Source organism: Odontesthes bonariensis, chromosome 23 (genome assembly GCF_027942865.1).
Source record: "Odontesthes bonariensis isolate fOdoBon6 chromosome 23, fOdoBon6.hap1, whole genome shotgun sequence".
Lineage (NCBI taxonomy): Eukaryota > Metazoa > Chordata > Actinopteri > Atheriniformes > Atherinopsidae > Odontesthes > Odontesthes bonariensis.
The window spans coordinates 28850647-28870477 of NC_134528.1; the positions used below are offsets into that span (position 1 = coordinate 28850647).

The 19831-nt window shown below is 40.8% G+C and overlaps 1 protein-coding gene across 1 annotated transcript; it reads right to left on the minus strand.

Moving 5' to 3' along the window:
- Nucleotides 1–1292: 1292 nt before the first annotated feature.
- hs3st3l (heparan sulfate (glucosamine) 3-O-sulfotransferase 3-like) lies at nucleotides 1293–16665 on the minus strand. Its single transcript, XM_075457453.1, has 3 exons — nucleotides 16184–16665; nucleotides 2669–2898; nucleotides 1293–1787 (listed from the first exon to the last, which is right to left on the minus strand). The coding sequence occupies exons 1-3, from the start codon at nucleotides 16663–16665 to the stop codon at nucleotides 1399–1401; spliced, it is 1101 nt and encodes a 366-aa protein (XP_075313568.1). The 3' UTR covers nucleotides 1293–1398.
- Nucleotides 16666–19831: the final 3166 nt, after the last annotated feature.

Here is a 19831-nt window from a genome sequence, read left to right on the forward strand (position 1 = left end):
TGTCCCTGTGATGGACAGGCAACCTGTCCAGTCATCTTGCCCGATGACTGCTGAGATAGGTTCCAGCCCCCCCCCCCCCCCCCCCCCCTCCCCCCCTCCCGTGAACCAACCGACGGATTAAGCGGCTATAGAAAATGGATGGATGGTTTTCTTTGATGACCACAAGATGGCAGCATAGCGTTAAGTGTCTGGCATGTTACTTTTTCTCAGCATCTGCACAATTTGACCATATTTTTAGCTCATTCATACAGGATTTATCCATCTTTTAAAAAGTTATAATACAGTCACCAAAAAATAGCTCAAGGATTTTATGATATTAAAGTTATTATTCACATTGTTTACAGAGACCGCCAGACTCAGCATTCAACAAAAGCTTATAAAAATATTAAATAATGAGCAAAAAGAACAGTGAGAAGGAAATGTCTTTGCTTAAAAATAGTTTTATTCTTATGCTTTCAAACTAGTGCAAATACATGCAAACTGAAATCAGACAACCCTGTAAGCAGAAGCTGGAAAGCTTCAAACATCATATCCACAAAAATGGCAAGTGACGAACATCCCAACGTTGATTTTTGCTTTTGATCCTGTTTCGGTTGTCCTCCAGTGGTCCCTTCACTTGTCTAAAGGTTCGGCGCGGTAGACTTGTCTTGCAGTGGGATGCTAACCCAAGCACGGCATGCAAATATGCCAAGCGATCCTCACCGCTTCCACTTATCCTAATTCATTATTCAAGAATACAAAACCACTCAGTTACATCTGAGCTCATACAAAGACTCTCTCGCTCACTCTTCTGTTGTTTGCCACATAAAAGATTCATCCCCCTTCTTTTGGAAACAGTGCTTGCAGGACAGTACTCAACATGTATGCATTGATTGCCCCTTGAATTCTTAAAACTCTGCGGGTTGAAAGCAAATTAGTTGAAAAACAAACTTGTGGAAATTTGAGCTTGTAGAAAATGCTCCAGTTCTTGAGTTGCTTGTACAACTACAGCTGAGAGCGGGTCAGAATTTAACTGGAGACCAAAGACACTAAAAGCTATACTTGTTGTCACTGTTCAACATTTATAAAGCCACAATCTATAACAACCACAGTTTCATTACAACCTCTGCGCTGAAATGCTTTATTAAACCACCTCGACTGAACATCTATGATATATAAAATGGCGTGCTTGTCTTTCATATACTTGAACAGGATGACTGATTGATGGACTTGAATATATTGACAAAAGCATTTTATTATCAAGTCTCTGAGATGCTGCTTCGCTGGTCAGAGGAATATAATTGGCCCTCTTTTGTGCACTCTTTTTAGTCTCATCTGTCACAATCAAATGGCAGGTTTGCACAGGCTTCTACCCAAGGCAGTGTCAACAGAAGCTTCTAGTTCTACACAGTCAAAAGGTCACTGCCATCCAAAGTCTTGTCCTGCTATCTGATAGAAGCGCTGGTTATGGGGCTTGTAGAAATCCCTCAATAACTGAATGACCCCTGGGTCTATAGAGACGTGTGTCCTCCCTTTTGTCTTCCCTAGGCAGTGAGGTTTACTGCTGCCCTCCGGCTTCTTCAGGCAGGGAAAGCCCTTCGTTTTGTTAAAGTAGAAGTGCTTGTCTGTAACTATCCTCTGAAGGCCCAGAAAGTCCTGGACTTTGCCCAGTTCTCCAGCCGGGTCTGAGATGAGCCTCTCGCCACTGACCAGATGGATCTGAGTCCTGGGGAACCAAGCCAGCCAACGCTCCATGTGCTGAGCATACAGCCCGATCCACAGCGGGCTCCACAGAGAGTCAATCTGACCTAGAGACAAAGGTGGAGAACACGAGAAAAGTCTGTTTTATTTTTCTCTTGAGTATTAATTTACATAATGAACTGGCAAACAAACATTATCATCAGTCAAAGATCAATACTTATTTTTCAAACCATTAGGTTGGAACGGCTCTGAACTGGGAACCCTTGTAAAGGTGTTTCCAGTAAGCAATGGTAAGTAGAACCAACAGCTGTCCACGGAGGGACAAACAAGGTTGGGGGATTTTTAATTTTTTTTTAAAGTTTAATCCAAAATAATGCAAGACACCTTTTTTTCACAAATGATCACCAGAGATTAAGGACAATGTGTGGACAATTTAGTCCAGACTTTTTTTCACTTGCAGTTCATATATGTATTTCTGCATGATATGTGTGCTATTGGGTGAGGGGAAGTATCTGTATAGAGCACATAAGGAGGCAGGATATTATTCAAAAAGTACAGACTGGAAAGCAGTATACTCGTCACTGTTACCAGCAAGTACACTCGCTCACACAGCAGTAAACGCTCTTTTTTACTTTGGGGCTTAATACAAAACCTCTGCTAGAAGCGTAGAGCAAATGCTGGGGACATTTACGTTCTCACATGGCACCATTTCAGAACATTTCCAAAATATTTCCGAGCTACAGAGCATGTGTGAAAATAGCTTTTGTTTTTGGAGGCTATTATGGCAGCACATAAAGTACCAACAATAGTACATTTTACATGGATTTGAATGAATACTTCTGAACAGTTTGACATTAAGAAAATAGACAAATACATTTTGAAACCCTCTGGTTTCTCTGCACTAAAATGTGCTACTTTTTCTAAGAGAGAGCATGTGAAAAAATAAAACCTTAACCAAACTTGACAAGAAGCACCGGAATCAGTGTACCTTTGGTGCGGTTTTTGAAGGCCAGGGTCTCAAAGGGAGGGATGTCTGGGGTCTTGGAGATGATCTGTGTGTAATCAGATATGGCTCGAGTGACGGGGTCCCGCACGACCACAATCAGCTTCACATCCTGTGACATGGCGTGAACTCTCGCCGGCGCGTCCACGGTAACAAAGTAACGTGGCGTCTTCTCCATGACAATCTGGCCATCGAGGGCTTTAGGCATCATACTTCTGAAAGTACAGTAAAAAGAACATGTTCATTTAGCTATTTCATTGGACTTTTTCCTTTTTTTCTAAAGTGCCTTGAGATGACTTTTGGTAAACTGTTGTAAACTGTATTACATAAAGATCAAATTGAAGATAGATTCAATTAGTTGAATACATTACTCATTCTCAGATATCTGAAGCCAGTTTGGAATCATTAAGATTTCAACCCCTTCTTAATTTAGGCTTTGGAACTTTATTTAGAATCAAGTAAGAACTTCAACAGTATGAAGTGAAATCCTGAAATACTCAATTACCTTTGAGTTTTGTGGATGCACAACTCAGAAAGTACTCTAAGCACTAAGATTTTGTTTAATTTTATAACATTCTCCATAGTCCAACAGAGCATGTAGGGTAATGACATGAGTTCTAAATGGAAATCCAGCACAAATATACTTTTATTTCCCTTCTCAGTTACCTACACAGAAGCAGCAAAGGTCTCTATGCGATGACAACAACATTTAAGGCCTCTGTGCTCCATGTCTTTCTGTGTATTAATATGTGATATTGACCCAAATTATTCACCAAATGCTGAACAATGTACACGTTTGACACTCTTCATCTCATGGGATTGCTTCATGGGATCATGGGAGCTATTAATCCACAGATTAACCAAGACCAAGAGTTCGACACCCATTCTACAAATTTTCTAGTCTTTCTCTTTTTTCTTCAGTTTCACTCGCAAATGGTTAGAGTTTGCTGTTACATGGTTAGAGAGAGAATGAAGGTACAAAGTAAGGTTCAGATCATATTACAGTCAGAGGATAATATACGTGATCTGGAGTCACACATTTTACTATTCATGTGTAGTAGTTCTATACGTCATGTGAACACTGTGCTCCAAAAAACAACAACCTGAGCCCAAATTTATATGGGCATGAGGGATATGCTGCCTCACAGTTTAGAATGATTGATTGTGACACTACTACAATATGTATTAAATATTTTCTAGTGTGCACACTTTCTGATCAAATATCTTCAAATTTGGAGGAATTGCTTAAATCAATGTAACGAATAGGAGCATAAGGAAATTTGTATAGTGTTAAAATTAGGGCTGGGCGAGTTAATTCGTTATTATCGCGTTAATTTGTTAATTACTTAACGCCGATAAATATTTTATCGCACATTAACGCAGGTTTTATTTATTCCCAATATGGGACTTGAACCGGGGCCAGCTGCAGCGAGGACTATAGCCTCTTGTACATGGGGCGCCTGCTCAACCCACTACGCCACAGACCACCCTTGTTTTATTATTTATTTTATTATTGTAAAAGTCTGTTGCTCACAGGCTTTTATTTTGTAAAAGTCTGCTGCTGTCTGCTGCGGAACAGGAAAAGAAAGTAATTGGCGGATCCACCAAACATGGAGAAGGGTACGGAACTTTTACTCTGCCGTTTTCATTTTAAAGTTCTTCCAGACAGAACCAAAGTCATCTGTAAACACTGCCAAGTTGAATTGTCTTCTCAGCGTAGTAGTTCCAGTCTAAAATATCACTTAAAGGCAAAACACACAACTGATAGCAGCAAGTCATTCAAGGAAACAGACAGTGGAGCGAGGCTTCTACATAAAAACTACAGAAAGATGCTGATGTTAAAAGTGTGTTTGCACAACAAATGTTATGGCACTTTCATTCATATGGCAGCACATTTAAAATAAAACTAAATGCTAAAAGCTATACACTACTTTTGGATTCATTTTTGGATTTTGCGTACAAATGCGATTAATCGTGATGAATCAGGGAAATCATGTGATTAATTAGATTAAGCCCTAGTTAAAATACCTTACCAATTTTACAGAGGTGTTTTCATCTATAACAAACAGACAAAGGAGTAATTGTAGTTTTTTAATCTTCTATTTGTGGATGCAGGGTTAAATTTCTTCCATGAGTTCAGGATTCACAGATATTATCCTGTAAAGTTGAGTAAATGGTGAGGTTCCCCTGATCTCAGAACATACACTGATCACAGCACACACGGCCCCATACAAGCCCACACTCCATTACTCACTGTGACATACATCATACAAACACTCATGACAGCATGGGGAGTGGCAGAGTGTACAGGCAGTAGTTTCCAGTCCTCCAGGCAAACAGCGGCGCAACATAAACAGGAGTCCTCCGCTGATGTGTCTCACTCTGTTCCCGTCTACCTACACGCCAAGGCCAGCAGATGGGACTCATTTAGAGGTAAATGATTCCAGAGGCCCCACGGGACTGGCTGGGGCCTCGGGGGCATCTGCCAGCACACCTGCCACACACACCTGACCAACTGAACAAACACACACCGCCTCGATCACACATAGCTCTGAATCAGCATCTCAGCTCATTTAAATTATAGATCAGCCTCGCTTTAACTGCTGGTCAATTCTTAGAATTTTAGATGTAATTTACCTACCTACCGACACTCTGACATTCCAAAAATTCATTGGTTCCCTTTAAGTGAATAAATGCAAAGCAGAAGTTTGCCAATAAAAACAAATTACTCCTGTGGCATGGTTTAATTTATGTATGAATGGTGAAGAATGCCGATAGAAATGGCTGACAAAATACATTTGACTTTGTAAAAGCAGAAAGCAAACAAAAAAGTGACTTAACATACACAAACACAGTTTGTGTCTCTCACTTTCCTTTTAGCTGTGCTTTGGCTCATCAACCAACCTTTGAGGAAAATGTTTCAGTATTTTCACCAGCTTGTCAGTAGTATTTGTCATTCTCTTGATTTCCTCTGAAAACGATGCCCATATAAACAGTGAGACTGAACTGAAAAAGTTCCATTGTTGCTGTGAAACACTACGTTGAATACTCGATTTAAAGTTACTCTATTACTTTCAAAAGTTTAACTGAGTGGTCATGAAAAATATACAGAGTCCACGCTCATCATCACAGGTTACAGTGTCGGCTTTGTGACAACATTGCATTTTTTGGTTGGCTGTGAACACAGAGGTGCCCCTGTCTTTTGTTATTTTTTGTTTTGTTTTTCCTTTTTGCCCTTGTCTCCTATTTTAGGGGTATATCACAAAACTGAGTCCATGAAAATTGGTCTAATGTGTTCTAAATGAGACATTAATAAAAGAAGGATGGAGAGAGAGCGACCAGAGGAGACACACACACAGATGATAAGGACAGGATGCTCTGACTGTCCTCAGGTTTCAGATGCAACTGAAACACAACCTCATATCAATATATGCTCTCCCCCTAAATCTGACAAACACAAATGCACTCACGCTGCGATTTCATTTGATCTGATTGGTGTGAGGCAGTGCTCACCACCACTTAGCCTGAAGACTTCCCTTTTAACTCCAATACCCTGAGCAGGAGGAGCCATGTAGTCTGTTACACACACACACACACACACACACACACACACACACACACACACACACACGACTACATGTGCACACACTGCAAAACACAAACATACACTCATTATTCACTCATTAGTAAAGCCCTCGCTATCATGCTTCTGCTTTCCCCACAGACCCATCTCTCAAATTCTAACACACCCCCCCCCCAAAGGAACATTTTTAAAAATCACACACGCACATGGCACACAAACAATTTGCAGACATGAAGGGTGGGTGTGGCGGATTTTTACCAGACCCTTTAAGGACTTTGTGTGCGTGTGCGCATATGCGTGTGAGTGTGTGTCTGGATGCGCACATCTCAGAGCATTTGCTTAGAGTGTTTCAAATGAAAGGGGTGGGTGACTGATGAAGGAATGATGGGAGTGGATACAAACGCGCCTCCATTAGCAATCTGTCTGTGAATAGCCTCGGAGCCAAGAGCCCCATACCATTACCTAAGCACAAAGAGCTAATTACTGCCCCTAAGAGCACCATCAAAAGAAAAGATCTATTATAAATATGCTTCTTCTTTGAGGTTAGCACAGACGCACTAATTGACAGACAAAATAGCTGTTAGCTTTTCTAATAACTAAATATGCCCATATCATACTTCTGGCATTGAAAACTTTGTAATCTTGAGGATATGTCTGTGACTTGAATTCCATTTTATGCCTGGATGAATGAGGAACATTTTCTCAGAATCACAGTGCCATTGGTTGTGTTAAATGTCACTGGTCTAAGTATAGTGCATTAGTGAATACTTTCAGTCGACCATGATACTTTTAATTATTTTTTCATTTCGGCGGCCACTTGTGTGTTGATGCATAATTACTCCCGAATTGTGTAATACTTTGGTGTTCACTGAAAGAACGGCCACGTGACTGTACACCATAACAGTATCTCAGAAAGGTTCAGAGAGCTCCAATTTCATTCTTTTCCTGCCTCACATGCCCTCCCCCATCCTCTTTCCACATCACTGCTTGCCCACTTTTTGGCACTTTATGCAGTGAGGTTATTCCTTAATTTAGTGACTTAAATTCAGCCACTTTTAATTGTCCCAAGTCTATTAAATGAGCTCATGGGGTGGTGCGCTCCTGAGAGCTTTAATTTCTTCACATCTTCGCAGCTGTTTTCAAATCGGCCTATGTATTGCTTTAAACATGTTTCCTTTCAAAGGGTCCCTACCCTAAAGCCAATTACCAAACCTACCCACAGTCTAAGCACCAATGACAGTTGGGTGTGCTTTCCACTTCATTCCTCCAGCTGACTCAATCCAAGATTGGCCACCCCACATTCAACCCTGTATGCTGCTTGCTATATGTCCCATAAACGCCACCCCCTCATTATTAATGTCTGTTAAACTGACAGCCTGTACATAGAAGGACGTCACACCAGAACTGATAGTGTCCGACTCAAGTAACCGGAAAAGAAGAAAGGTTTGCTCACTGACCAAGTTAGACACCACCAATTGATGGCAAAGCATTACTTTGTATTTTGCCATGAAAATGACAGCATGATGGTGTTTGAGATCAGGCTAAGTGAGGTTCCTTTCACTTTCCAAGTCGGAAATCCAACTTTGGGGGGCATCCCAGAAATGCACAAATTCCAACTTAACAATTCAAATTGAATGCAGAAAGAACCCAAATTGAATACTCTAACTATACCTCACATGCAACATTTTTTGGATAATTTTGTTTTTAGTTTGGTATTAGATGGTTGTGTGATACAGACACATACAGATGTTTGTTGTCAAGGTCATTTTTTTTTGGGGGGGGGGGGGGTTGTTCATTTTAATTAGGGCTGGGCAAGTTAACTCATTATTATCGCGTTAACGTCTTAATTATTTAACGCCGATAAATATTTTATTGCACATTAACGCAGGTTTGTTTTTTTTTTTTTTTTTAATTTTTAAAAAACTTTTAAAATTTTTTAACTTGAACCGGGGCCAGCTGCAGCGAGGACTATAGCCTCTTGTACATGGGGCGCCTGCTCAACCCACTACGCCACGGACCACCCCTGTTTTATTATTTATTTTATTATTGTACAAGTCTGTTGCTCACAAGCTTTTATTTTGTAAAAGTCTGCTGCTGTCTGCTGCGGAACCGGAAAAGAAAGTAATCGGCGGATCCACCAAACATGGAGAAGGGTACGGAACTTTTACTCGGCCATTTTCATTTTAAAGTTCTTCCAGACGGCGGAGTCGACAGAACCAAAGTCATCTGTAAACACTGCCAAGTTGAATTGTCTTCTCAGCGTAGTAGTTCCAGTCTAAAATATCACTTAAAGGCAAAACACACAACTGATAGCAGCAAGTCATTCAAGGAAACAGACAGTGGAGCGAGGCTTCTACATAAAAACTACAGAAAGATGCTGATGTTAAAAGTGTGTTTGCACAACAAATGTTGGCACTTTCATTCATATAGTAGTACATTTAAAATAAAACTAAATGCTAAAAGCTATACACTACTTTTGAATAAATTTTTGGATTTTGTGTACAAATGCGATTAATCGTGATTAATCAGGGAAATCATGTGATTAATTAGATTAAAAATCTTAATCGTTGCCCAGCCCTAATTTTAATGTTGAGTTCACATTGTAGTTAGCAAATAGCAAGTTAGCAAGTATAAGCAGTAAGCACAACCTACTAATGAAAAATAAAGATGAAACAGTGCGAGGAAGCTAGCTAGCTAACAAAGGCTGAGCAACGGAGCTACTTGAGGTTAAAGTGATATCTGCTTGCAGTTGGTCCAGGCAAGAGGTCTTCTCCCCAGTCTCTACAACACAGACACAACAGTCATAAATAATGTCACCTGTGCAAAATGATGTCTGGTCTTTATGTACAATGCATGCTTCCATTTGAATGCAGATTTTCGAACAGAACTAAAGTGAGCTGAAAAGTGGAATAACACAGAATAGTCATGGTTAGCAGAAGCAAAGCATGACCCAGAAGTCTTCCAAATCAATGGTTTTGAACAGTGTAATAAATGTCTCATTGATTCTGCCTTTGTTATTTAGAAAATTAAGTCAGAAGTCAGATATTCTACTTTTGCTGCAGCAGTAACTTCTGCTGGATAGATCGGTGCATGCACAGTGAAGGAGTGGAATAGGAGTAAGGGGGAAGTAATAACCTCCCCTTCATTAGAGCCAAACATTAGCAGGTGAATAGGACCGTCTGGAGACACCATGTGTTACAGAAAAATCCCCCCAAATAAGACAACAGAATTAATTGTCAGTTTAAAACTCCTGCACTGGCTTTGTCCTTATACTGCTCATTTACTACTCAGTGTGAGATCAAACATCCAGTATGATGAACACAGGGATTATCCGGTAGCTTATATGAAGCCTCCCCTTGCCTTTGAGGATCCTCTTTTTTGTCGTCCATTTTCCAATATTTCAGCACACTTCCCCAGTGAATTACTTTGGGCCAGCCAAGGCCACTGGCTATTGATCCTATGGGGGCTTAGGGTAACTTCATATATGTGGGTGTGAAGGGTGCACAGCTAGGAACAGTGAAGATTATATGTATTGGACTGAGAGTAGTATGATGGGGTGTATGAAGAGTGGAGGTGCTATTGACAATGGTAATGTAGCGGTGGGGCTCAGCTGGGACTGAGAGTGGCAGGTGGAGACTGAGGGAGCCAGAACCCTCTGGAGCCCCATCAGTGGCATGCTGTGTCATGTGATGTGTGTGCGTGTGTGTATGTTAAAAAATGTGAAGCAATTACAATGATCATCACAAGTACAGCAGGACATAGGCAGCAAAGAATTGGAGGGGGAGGGTGGTTAAGGGTGTGCTGGATCAAAAATGTAAAATCTGTCCTGTTCATCTTCAATGTTTGATCCAAAGATGAAACAATAGCCAATCAGAGAGTAGCACCATATTGACTGCAATCGTTATACACACCTGACTGCTTATTTACGTGTCAAATTTCAGTGTGTATTTGTGTGTTTGTGTGAGCGTGTTACTAGGGGACCACTCATCCATTTTCTCTGTATGAGGGACCATTAAGGGATCAGTCCATTGTGGCTGTGCCCTGTCCACTTCCAGGAGACATCCATCATAGAGGGGCCCTGGACCCCCCTGCCTGTGCTTTTGGTTTCCAAGTCCCAGGGGAGGGCCTTAATGACGGCCAAATCGCCCCACCCGTCTGGGCCTTATGGTGATCACCTTCGGTACAGTACAAGAACAGGGCGGAACACACCTGAACCCCAGTAACACACACAACGAATAATACCCGAACCAGGAGCCAAAATGAGATCTGACCCTATAGCTTTAGTCGAGATGACTAAAGCTATACCCACTGAAATGCTATCTCAAAGTCAGCTATACAAAATATAGAAAAAAAAAGATAAATAAACCTTATTTGTCAAAATATCCACATTTTTTTTATTGGCTGCTAATTCCAGTCTGCCAAATCCTGCTGAGCAATAAATGCTTTGGTGGCTAATCTTCTGTGATTTGCATGGGAAAGTGTACAAACACAAAAACCCAAGTGACATCATGTGCTGTGTCATTGCAGGACAAAGCCATCAATGTATGGGTATGAATTTAAAAGCTTCCCATAATGAGTTCAATTTGAATTGCAAATGAATCAGTTCCATTGGAGCAGCTGACTCTGAAAAGACATTTTAGTCATTTTAGTCCTCCATTTATGTTATTGTATATGGTGACAGGAATGGTGTCACAACTTTAATTCTAACCAATTAAGGGTCATTTTTTTCTGAGTCTGAAGCTTGGGAAAAAGCCTGCTCTAATGAAAAGGCATAGTTTTTGTGTGGCATGTTGCGTATGATTAGTTTTGTGTGTCATTTTTCACTATGTATAGTGATAAGATGATACCCTGCCCTATGCTGTTTCCTAACCATAACCATTCTAGCGTAAAATAACATGCCAAAGGCTTAAAATATGAATAAATGACAAGCAAAAAGCACCTGAAATGGTGCAGTAAGGATTTGCCATGAGATTATGTTGTGGGAAATCCAAAGCATTTTATAAAACTCTTTAGAAAGTGGTTCTAACAAGAACAATAAGACTGGGGCCACCAGAGAATACAAATATAAATATACAAAACCAACAAAACTCTTTAGCTATCCTACAAAATCTGTAGCCATTAAAAATTTACCACGACAACACCTTAGCTAATGACCAACATTTGTTTTATGCTAACCTTTGCAACAAGGAGCAGTTTTTCCCACATTGATGACATATAGTTTTTGTGCCCCTAAAACAGCTTTTAACCACCCCCAAAGGACAGTCTCCGACATCGAAGTGATTCATACTGAGAAAAATTTGAAATCTTCTATGATTCTATGTTTCAAATAATTATTCATACAACTGTTGAACAAGAAAAATGATGTAGTCTTACATATGAATTCTTTGGCTTGCACTTGTCGACTTGTCAGTCTTATCTATAGCAACCAGGCCTATATTTTACACAAGGCTGTTTGGTAACCCAACTAAGTTGCCTTGTTTGACACAACCAAATATTCTGCTGTAAAGCAAACGCTAATGGAATCACAGTTTTAATCATTCAAAGTCAAAAAATGAGGAAAACTGCAGAGTGTGGTATGTTAGCCGAGTTTTTGTGTGAAGCTGTTGAAAGGCATATTTTGTGTTAGTGTGAACAGCAACTAAGATGTGATAGATAGGTGTTTTTCGATCTTTTATGTGCCTATTGTGATTGGGTGATCGTGCCTGTCTTTTTTATTTAATTTGCCTCTTTGCCTTTGGCTTCCACCCCCCTCTTTCAAACTAATGTTTTACTAATATTCGTATACTTTATGCAGAATGTAATTACTCCTTAAAGGCTCATTCTGTGCTAGGAAAACTGCTTTAGAGGATGGTGAAATTAAATGAATGATTTTACATGCCATCATCTCCAGCTGAACTTGGTGTAAACATTTCTATTTTTGCCAAGGAACTCATTTGTCATTCTTCATCCTCATCTCCATTTCTCTAGAAGCTTTTACTCTCTGTTAGCAAAATATTGTATACTGTTCATGGCCATCCATGTCATGGTGTAGTTGAGGTCATCGTACAGGATAAGAAATTATATGCAAGCCAGTCAATAACTAAGCTTAAGCCTTGCTCGCGACATGTCAGCCCTCTTATTCTTAAAGGGGTTGTTCAGATTTATTTTTCACTGTGACTTCTTGGAAATAACAAGTTAAAGCCGTGCCAGTAACTCAGTGTCAATAATATATTGACAAATTTTGCTGAATCTCAAGAGCAAAATACCAGCCTGGCTGTCTAGAGGACAAAACGGTTTCCAGACTGTGACGGAACCTGAAGAAGAGGTAAGGCTTACACACACACAAACACACACACACATGACCAGCTCTGATGACAGTCCCCTGGGTTGAAGCAAAGGTCAGCAGAGATGTGTGAGATTGTGGTAACACTGACTTCACCCCTTAACCCCCAACTACTCTGAGTTTTATCTCTACTTCCTCCATTTTATCACCCTTTTGTCACCCATCACCTGTCGTGTCATCTTTCAGCAGGAAACACTCATAAGTAAGATGTGAATTTCCAGCTGAGCAATTTTAATGGATTCCTTTGCAGCTGCCCCCCCAAAAAATGAAGAAGAAAAAGCTCCGTGTAATATGACCCCTGTGTGCCTATGCAAGGGAGCTGGGGTGGTTATGCCAATGTAGGATAAAGCTTCCTGCTAATTGTAACAGAAGCCGAGCTGACCAAAGCTAACCACTCTAATGCTGAAGTCAACCCAAGGTCAGGGTGAGGAGATAGCGCTATCGATCCCAGACGGAGCAGTAAGGAGGAAAGTTCCAGTCCATCTCAGGGCTCATCGCAGCAGTCTTTCAGATTCAATCTGCGCTCCAAACACCATTAGGGGATCTTTGTCAGGAGCTCTGATATCAATTGCCCTGGTGAAGCTAAATGTAATTTTACTCTCAAAGAAAAGAGGAGGGATTCCGAGGAAGATACTCGATAGCTGGCCCACTTTAATTTAAAGCAATGTAGTTTAAAGGAAAAATTCTTACACAAAAACGCACAATAGCTGACCCTCCATTTGCTGTTTGGTATGAAAAGTGCACTTATGCCTTCAGGGGCTATTTGTGCAAATTACAACCTGGATCTTCATGTTCATACTCTTGCCTTAATTCATGAGTAACAAGAAGTAATCGAGAAGTTTATTTCTGAAGTCCATGAGCATGGCATGAAACAAGCAATCAGAGAAAACTACATATTAGCTTTAAAATGAAGATGAAGTGTAAATGATTTTCAATCACTACTGAAGTAAACCTGAAATTACCTTTTGAAAAACAGCAAAAAACTAAATGTGTGAATTAGCATACACATTTATATTATTATTTATTTATTTTTCTCCTTCCAGTTATTTATTTATTAATGTCATTTTAATCATTTTTATTGCTATGCTTTTTTTCTTGTATGTACCTTCTTCTTCTATGTTGTTCACCGTTTGTAAATTAACAAAATGTGCAATAAACATATGTTTAAAAAAAAAAAAAAAACTAAATGTTAATCAGACATGTTTCCATTGACTGGTTTTAGGTGGCAGTATACGCTACACTGTTAGTGTTTGTAATTATATAGAAGAAGTAGTTTTCCCAACCAGAAACACACCTTGAGGAGGAAAAGACAACAACAAATGTGATGGACATTCACAAGAGGTAATGGAGCGAGCTCTACTTCAGGAATTACTTACAGCTCACGGAATATCCAGGAAATTACATCATACGTGGGAAGTCAGTCAGTCCAGTGAGTTTAATGTTTGCTGTCTCAGACCTGAAACCTGAAGCGAGTGGGTCATTTCACTTTAATCTAAGGGGTTGTTTCCATTCCCCTTGTGCACATCAAGTCTTCTTCTAAACAGACAACAAAACACCTCAATAAACTGTACACAACTTTTTGCATATTAGCTTTTCACATATTTCCTGTTTTCATTCACTTTTTCTTATTCTCAACGTGAATCATAAAACACTTGTGTTAGGCAGCTCTTTTTTTGCTAGCTTGGTGGCTAGCTTGTCTGTTTGAGCTGCAAAAACACTTTTAAAAAGCTGCTGTTTTATCCATATTTAGTATTCATGAGATGTTAAACATGTTAAGTTGAGGATAAATAAATATTATTTGCAAGCTGCAGCGTCCTCCCTCGACAACATGACAACCGCTGTTTCCGGAAATGTTTTGTTAGAAACACACTCTCGTATTAGTCAGACACAACCAGATTTCTTAGTGAGCAATTGTCTAACTGTTCAGGTTTTTTAGCTGTGTTGCCTCTATTTTTATTTTCTTTTTGTTTTCACAGAAAAAAATTAGTATCTTTTTTCCCCCAAACATCAATAAAAAAAGAAAAAGAAGTCCTTTGTCAGTCTGTGTTTATGGGGTGTGTGCTTTGTTATGAAGTGGTGTGAACACATCATTAACTCCCAGTGTAAAGTGACCTGGAGTCAGAGGTCAATTGACAGAGCTGACAGTGATGTCAAGTGGTTCAACACACAACAAGGCCCATCTGGCTCCAGGGAAAGACGTGACAATCTGCTGTCACATACACATCACCTGGGGTGACACACACACACACACACACACAAAACAGACGGAGGGTCTACAGTGGCTTTCCAAGACTTCCAGGTAGGGATTTTCAGGCTCAGTCTTGATCCCACAGCTTTGGTGTATGGTGTTTTTTTCTGTCTGTGCATCTAGTCAAATCAACGTCGAATAACCACAGAGAAAGAAGATATTCATACGGTTGCTCTATCACCCTCATAGATTAAATTGTTACTACAAGTAAAACAGGCTTCCAGAGCTCAGTCAATGATCCCCAGTGATATACTATAAGCTGGTTAACAACGTGCAACATAGTCACAGATTTGGATCCATTCAGGCCCAACTGCAATTACCCCCCTGGGTCCTATCACCTGAACCTACCCCTCTGTGTTACTGAGATGAGGTGCCCAATTCCTTTTGAGATTCAAGAAGTAGCGGTCATACAAGCCCAATCCTGCATTGGGTGCCATTTGAATGGCTAGATGACCACGATTGGTTGGTTCCCACAAGAAAAGAGCCACATTACCATTGCAAAACAGAGAGATACTGTAGGGCCAATAAGGGAAGAACATAAGAATCAGCCATAATCTGTCATACGTGCAGTCATCCGTAGGTCTGTAGTTACATACAGAGGGCACAGGTTGAACAAGCTAAAGAAAGCTCAGATATCTGAGAACATGAATGTGTTAGAAGCTATATCATCCCAAATGACCCTCAACTAGTTCTGAGTGGCATCAATCAGGACGGGTTCACTGAGCGTCCTACATGTGTGTGTGTTGAACATTTCCCAAGTTTTCTTGGAACAGGCGAGAAGAGAGCCACATGACAACAGAAACATCTGGCTCCGGCTCCAGAGCTGATTACTCTGCTGCACTCTGAGAACTCATCCTACAGCCCAAGCTCTATCTCTTCTGTTCAAACACACACACACTTACACGCACACTTACACACACACACAGTGAGCAATGCAGGCACACACATGTACTGATGCACAGATTGACAAAGCCAGATGGCGAAGTCTCTTTGTCACCTAAACCCTCACAGAATAACTGTGGATATGTTAGGGTATGCATGTCTCCCAAAAGCTGGGGTGTCAAAATAGTTTTATCATATTAATTGTAAATACAATAAAACTAGTGCTTGCACACAACAAAATGAGATACAGTACGTTTCTTATGGTTTTAGTCCAGCTCTGAAGAGATTATTTTTTTAAGTGGAAAACACTTCATAAATACTGAGAAATTGTCTCTTCGTGTGCTGAAAACTTTATATTTCTACCGTAATAACACATATTCGTACTTTGTAAAAAGAAAGAAAAGACAAACCGTTATCATTTCAGAAAATGTCATTCTTATTCTATGTTGCGTAAAGTGTGCGTACCTGTACCAGTCCAGTCCTCGCGCATAATGACGGTCGAAGAAGTGTGGCTCGGACCCTAGAGCGCGGATGTCCGGATGGAGCCGCAAGAACTCCAACAGAGCCCTGGTTCCCCCCTTTTTAACACCTATGATTAGAGCCTGGGGTAGTCTCCGCGTGGCCGTCCACTCTTTCCCCGAGCTGTTCGTCTCCAGCCCGGGACGACCGCTGCCGAGCGCGTTGGCACCCTCCCCGGCGACACTGGTTCCGTTTCTCTCGTATCGCCATCCTGAGCCCGACGCAAGGAAATCGCGCGTGGCTGGCCTGATTTCAAAGTTTTCTGTCAGTTCCGACTCCCGGCATCCAGTGAGAAGGTAGACCATGGAAAAGCAGAGGATGCTCAGAGAGGAGGCGATGGTGAGCCGGTGGAAGAGCCGCCGCAGGTCGTAGTTCGGATGGTGGTGGTGCTGGGTAAGGTGGTGCTGGCGGTGGTGAAAAGCTGCCATCCCTCAGTCGTCAGTGCCAGATGAGGGGCCATTCTACAACAAGTTCAGCTCACATCCCAACGCCGTCAACATACTTCTAACTCCCGGAGAGTCTCTGTCAGTGCGCTCCGCAGCTCTTCTCCTCACTCATAGTGCGCCTCTGGAGCGCACTGCGCATCACCCGCCGGCCCCAAACCAGCTCACCAGTTGGCCCGGTAGTAAATCAGCCAAACTAGCTTTGGCGGGACCCTCAGTACTTGCGCTCACTTACTTGCCAAAGGTGGGGAGAAGAATAAAGCTGTGATATCCGAGCCGCGCTGCGAAGGGAGATCTGTCTCTGTCCGTGTTCCTACTTTGCGGGAATAATCTGCCTCTCTCCACAACGGCTCATCTCACGAGGATTCCTCTTCAGGGATCTCTCTCTATCCTCCTGGTGTTCATTCTCTCCCTCTCTCACCCTCAAAAACCTTTGATTTGGCGCTCATGTCCTCAGGTGCGTTTAATTCCACTATTTTTTTTTTTTCTGTCTGGGGATCAATGAATGGAGTGCAAAGACCACCTCAATTGTACCATTACCACTCACCTCTTGTGACTGATCTGTTGGGTTGGATTATCTGCAACTTTGTTCCCTTTAACAGCCCAACTATTAACCCTGTTTCTATGATTAATGACCAAATGAACAACAATATACATTTTCACATCCAGGGACTTATACATAGGTAGACAAGTACTGGTGCCAGTTGCATTTGGGTTTTTCAGATTCAGCTGACACTCTCCACTTTAAGACCTTTGGCATAATTGGCTTAGTAATCAGACAGCATTAGATTCTGGAAAGCACCTGCCAATAGCCTGCTTATCTTGACCTCAAACTACCCTCTACAGGCTCCCACATTAAGTAATCATTCACAAAAGTTCCAAAAAAACAACTGTACAGAAAAACCTTTAGTTAAAATATCAGAGTAAATGACACTGGTTACTGCTTTATGATTCTGATCTAAGAAAAAGGTTTGCATATCATAAGCATTCTCTTTCCCACTTGCATCAGCAGGGGTGTGTGTATTGCATTGCAATCTCCTGCTAGGGAGCTCTGCAATGTTGGCTTTTATTATTGCAGAGTGTGGAGCTAAGGTACGGGTAATAGCTCATAGGAGACTCATTAGTCCCCCCTCCAAACGACACCAGCAAGAACAAGTGCACGCATACGCACACACACATAAACTCACAGACACAAACGCACATACTTCATGTTCCATTTGGCTTACCCCTGTCATTATCCCATAGCAGATGTGACCCATGGCATAAAACCTCTGCATTGTCCAGCGATGAATAAACAGATCCGCCACCTATTTTCAACAAGATGAAACTATTTTTTATGTTGCTGGGACAAAGACAACAAGCCATCACATGTAATGAGATTTATTCTTAATAAAGCAGGTACATGATAATACAATCTATAGCCTGACAATGAAAATTAATTTGCATGTTATGGTTGTTCTTGTCCCAGCAAGATGAGATAAGTGACGAGAGAAATGATTCGATCTAGTCTGATAAAACAGAGCACTATTTGTCCTTCTATTGTTATGCTGTCTTCTGTCTCATTAACACTTTATTGACCCGTTGCCATCACGGGGGGCAAGTTCATTCCTTACTGAAACTACAGAGTTCCACTCCTATGAATACCAAGAAACACAAGTAAAGCTGAGGATGCTCAAATATGTAAAAAAAAAAAAAATAAAATCCTTTGTACGGTCCTCACTTTGGTCGAGTAGGACCTTCCCCAAAGCGGAATGGAGCCATCATTAATACTCCTGTTCATACTTTGAAGTACCAAAATGTGAAAATGTTTGAGAGTAACAGTTTGAAATGAAGGAAGATACATAATATGTTCAGGCTCATTGGGCCTCACAGGGAAATCAGATATTTTGAAAGTAAAACAAACCAAGATCAGAACTGGGCATGATCCAGGAGTGGATGACCTCTGCTTTCACATCAGCTGGCCCTTTCTGTGAGGAGTTTCTTTCCTTTCACAGTCTCTCACAGTGAGAATGGATTTTTATCCAGAGGCTGAACATACAGGAGATCTCTATATGCTCCCTGTTTGGGCCTCGAAACGCATTCCTACATGTCATAGCACATAGACTCAAAAGTCTGATGAAGTTTTCAAAGCAACCATACATTATAAATAGAAATGAGATTGTTTGTCAATAATTTCCTGTAGCAACAGAAAAATGATTTAACATGATATCTATTATGTTTAATCTATTATGTTTAATTAGATGAAGTATTATAAAGCAAAACTCTACAGGATTTGGTGCACATTTACTGTATATAAAAGTGTAATATAGGAGTAAAGCATAGGTTCACTTCGGTGCAGAGCATAAATGTAAACTCTGTCCAGTGATGGATCTTATGCCGGGGAATCAGTCATTCCTATTCAGGTCCTAAAACGTCTTGTTGCTAGACATTCTTCTTGACATTCAGTACGTCATAAATGATTGGGAAAAAAAACACAAAAAAAAGCATGTGTATGCACAAAGAAATGCAATCAGGCTTGGACTCTTCTCAAAAACGTGTCACAATTATGTGAAATGTTCTGTTTTGACATTTTAGACATCTTACCAATTATTTTACAGTTGTTTTAATTGTTGCAATTATTCTATCGGAGGGCCGAGGGGAGCTTTCTTTTTTTCTGGCTAAGATCATCAAACATATCCCTGCACTGTTTACAAGCATTTTATCTCTTAAAATTGGAGTGTCACTTTTACATGTAAATGACCATCCATTACATCTAACTCCATACCGAGTGAGTTCACACAAAATTCCAATCAAGCCTTTCGGTGCCGTACAAATCTCTCTGCATTTAGCTGTAAACAGAGGGTTTAAATATGGTGTCATTGGAAACACTTCCACGCTGGTGCACATGTAGCGATGCATCTTATGTTGGTGACAGAAAGTGCAACAAATAAGAAGGGGGTGAAACCTGTGATGCAAAAACCCCAGAGGCATTGAAGAAAAATCTTCATGAGTTCCACTTATTTAATAGTACTGCCAGGTTCAGTCTATCTTCTACCTCAACATAACAAACATTTATGGCTTTCTCACTTTCATTTGCAATGAACACCGACATATTGCATATCCAATTATTTCCTGTTTATTCTACTATCCATGCATCACGAGGCGAGGTCAT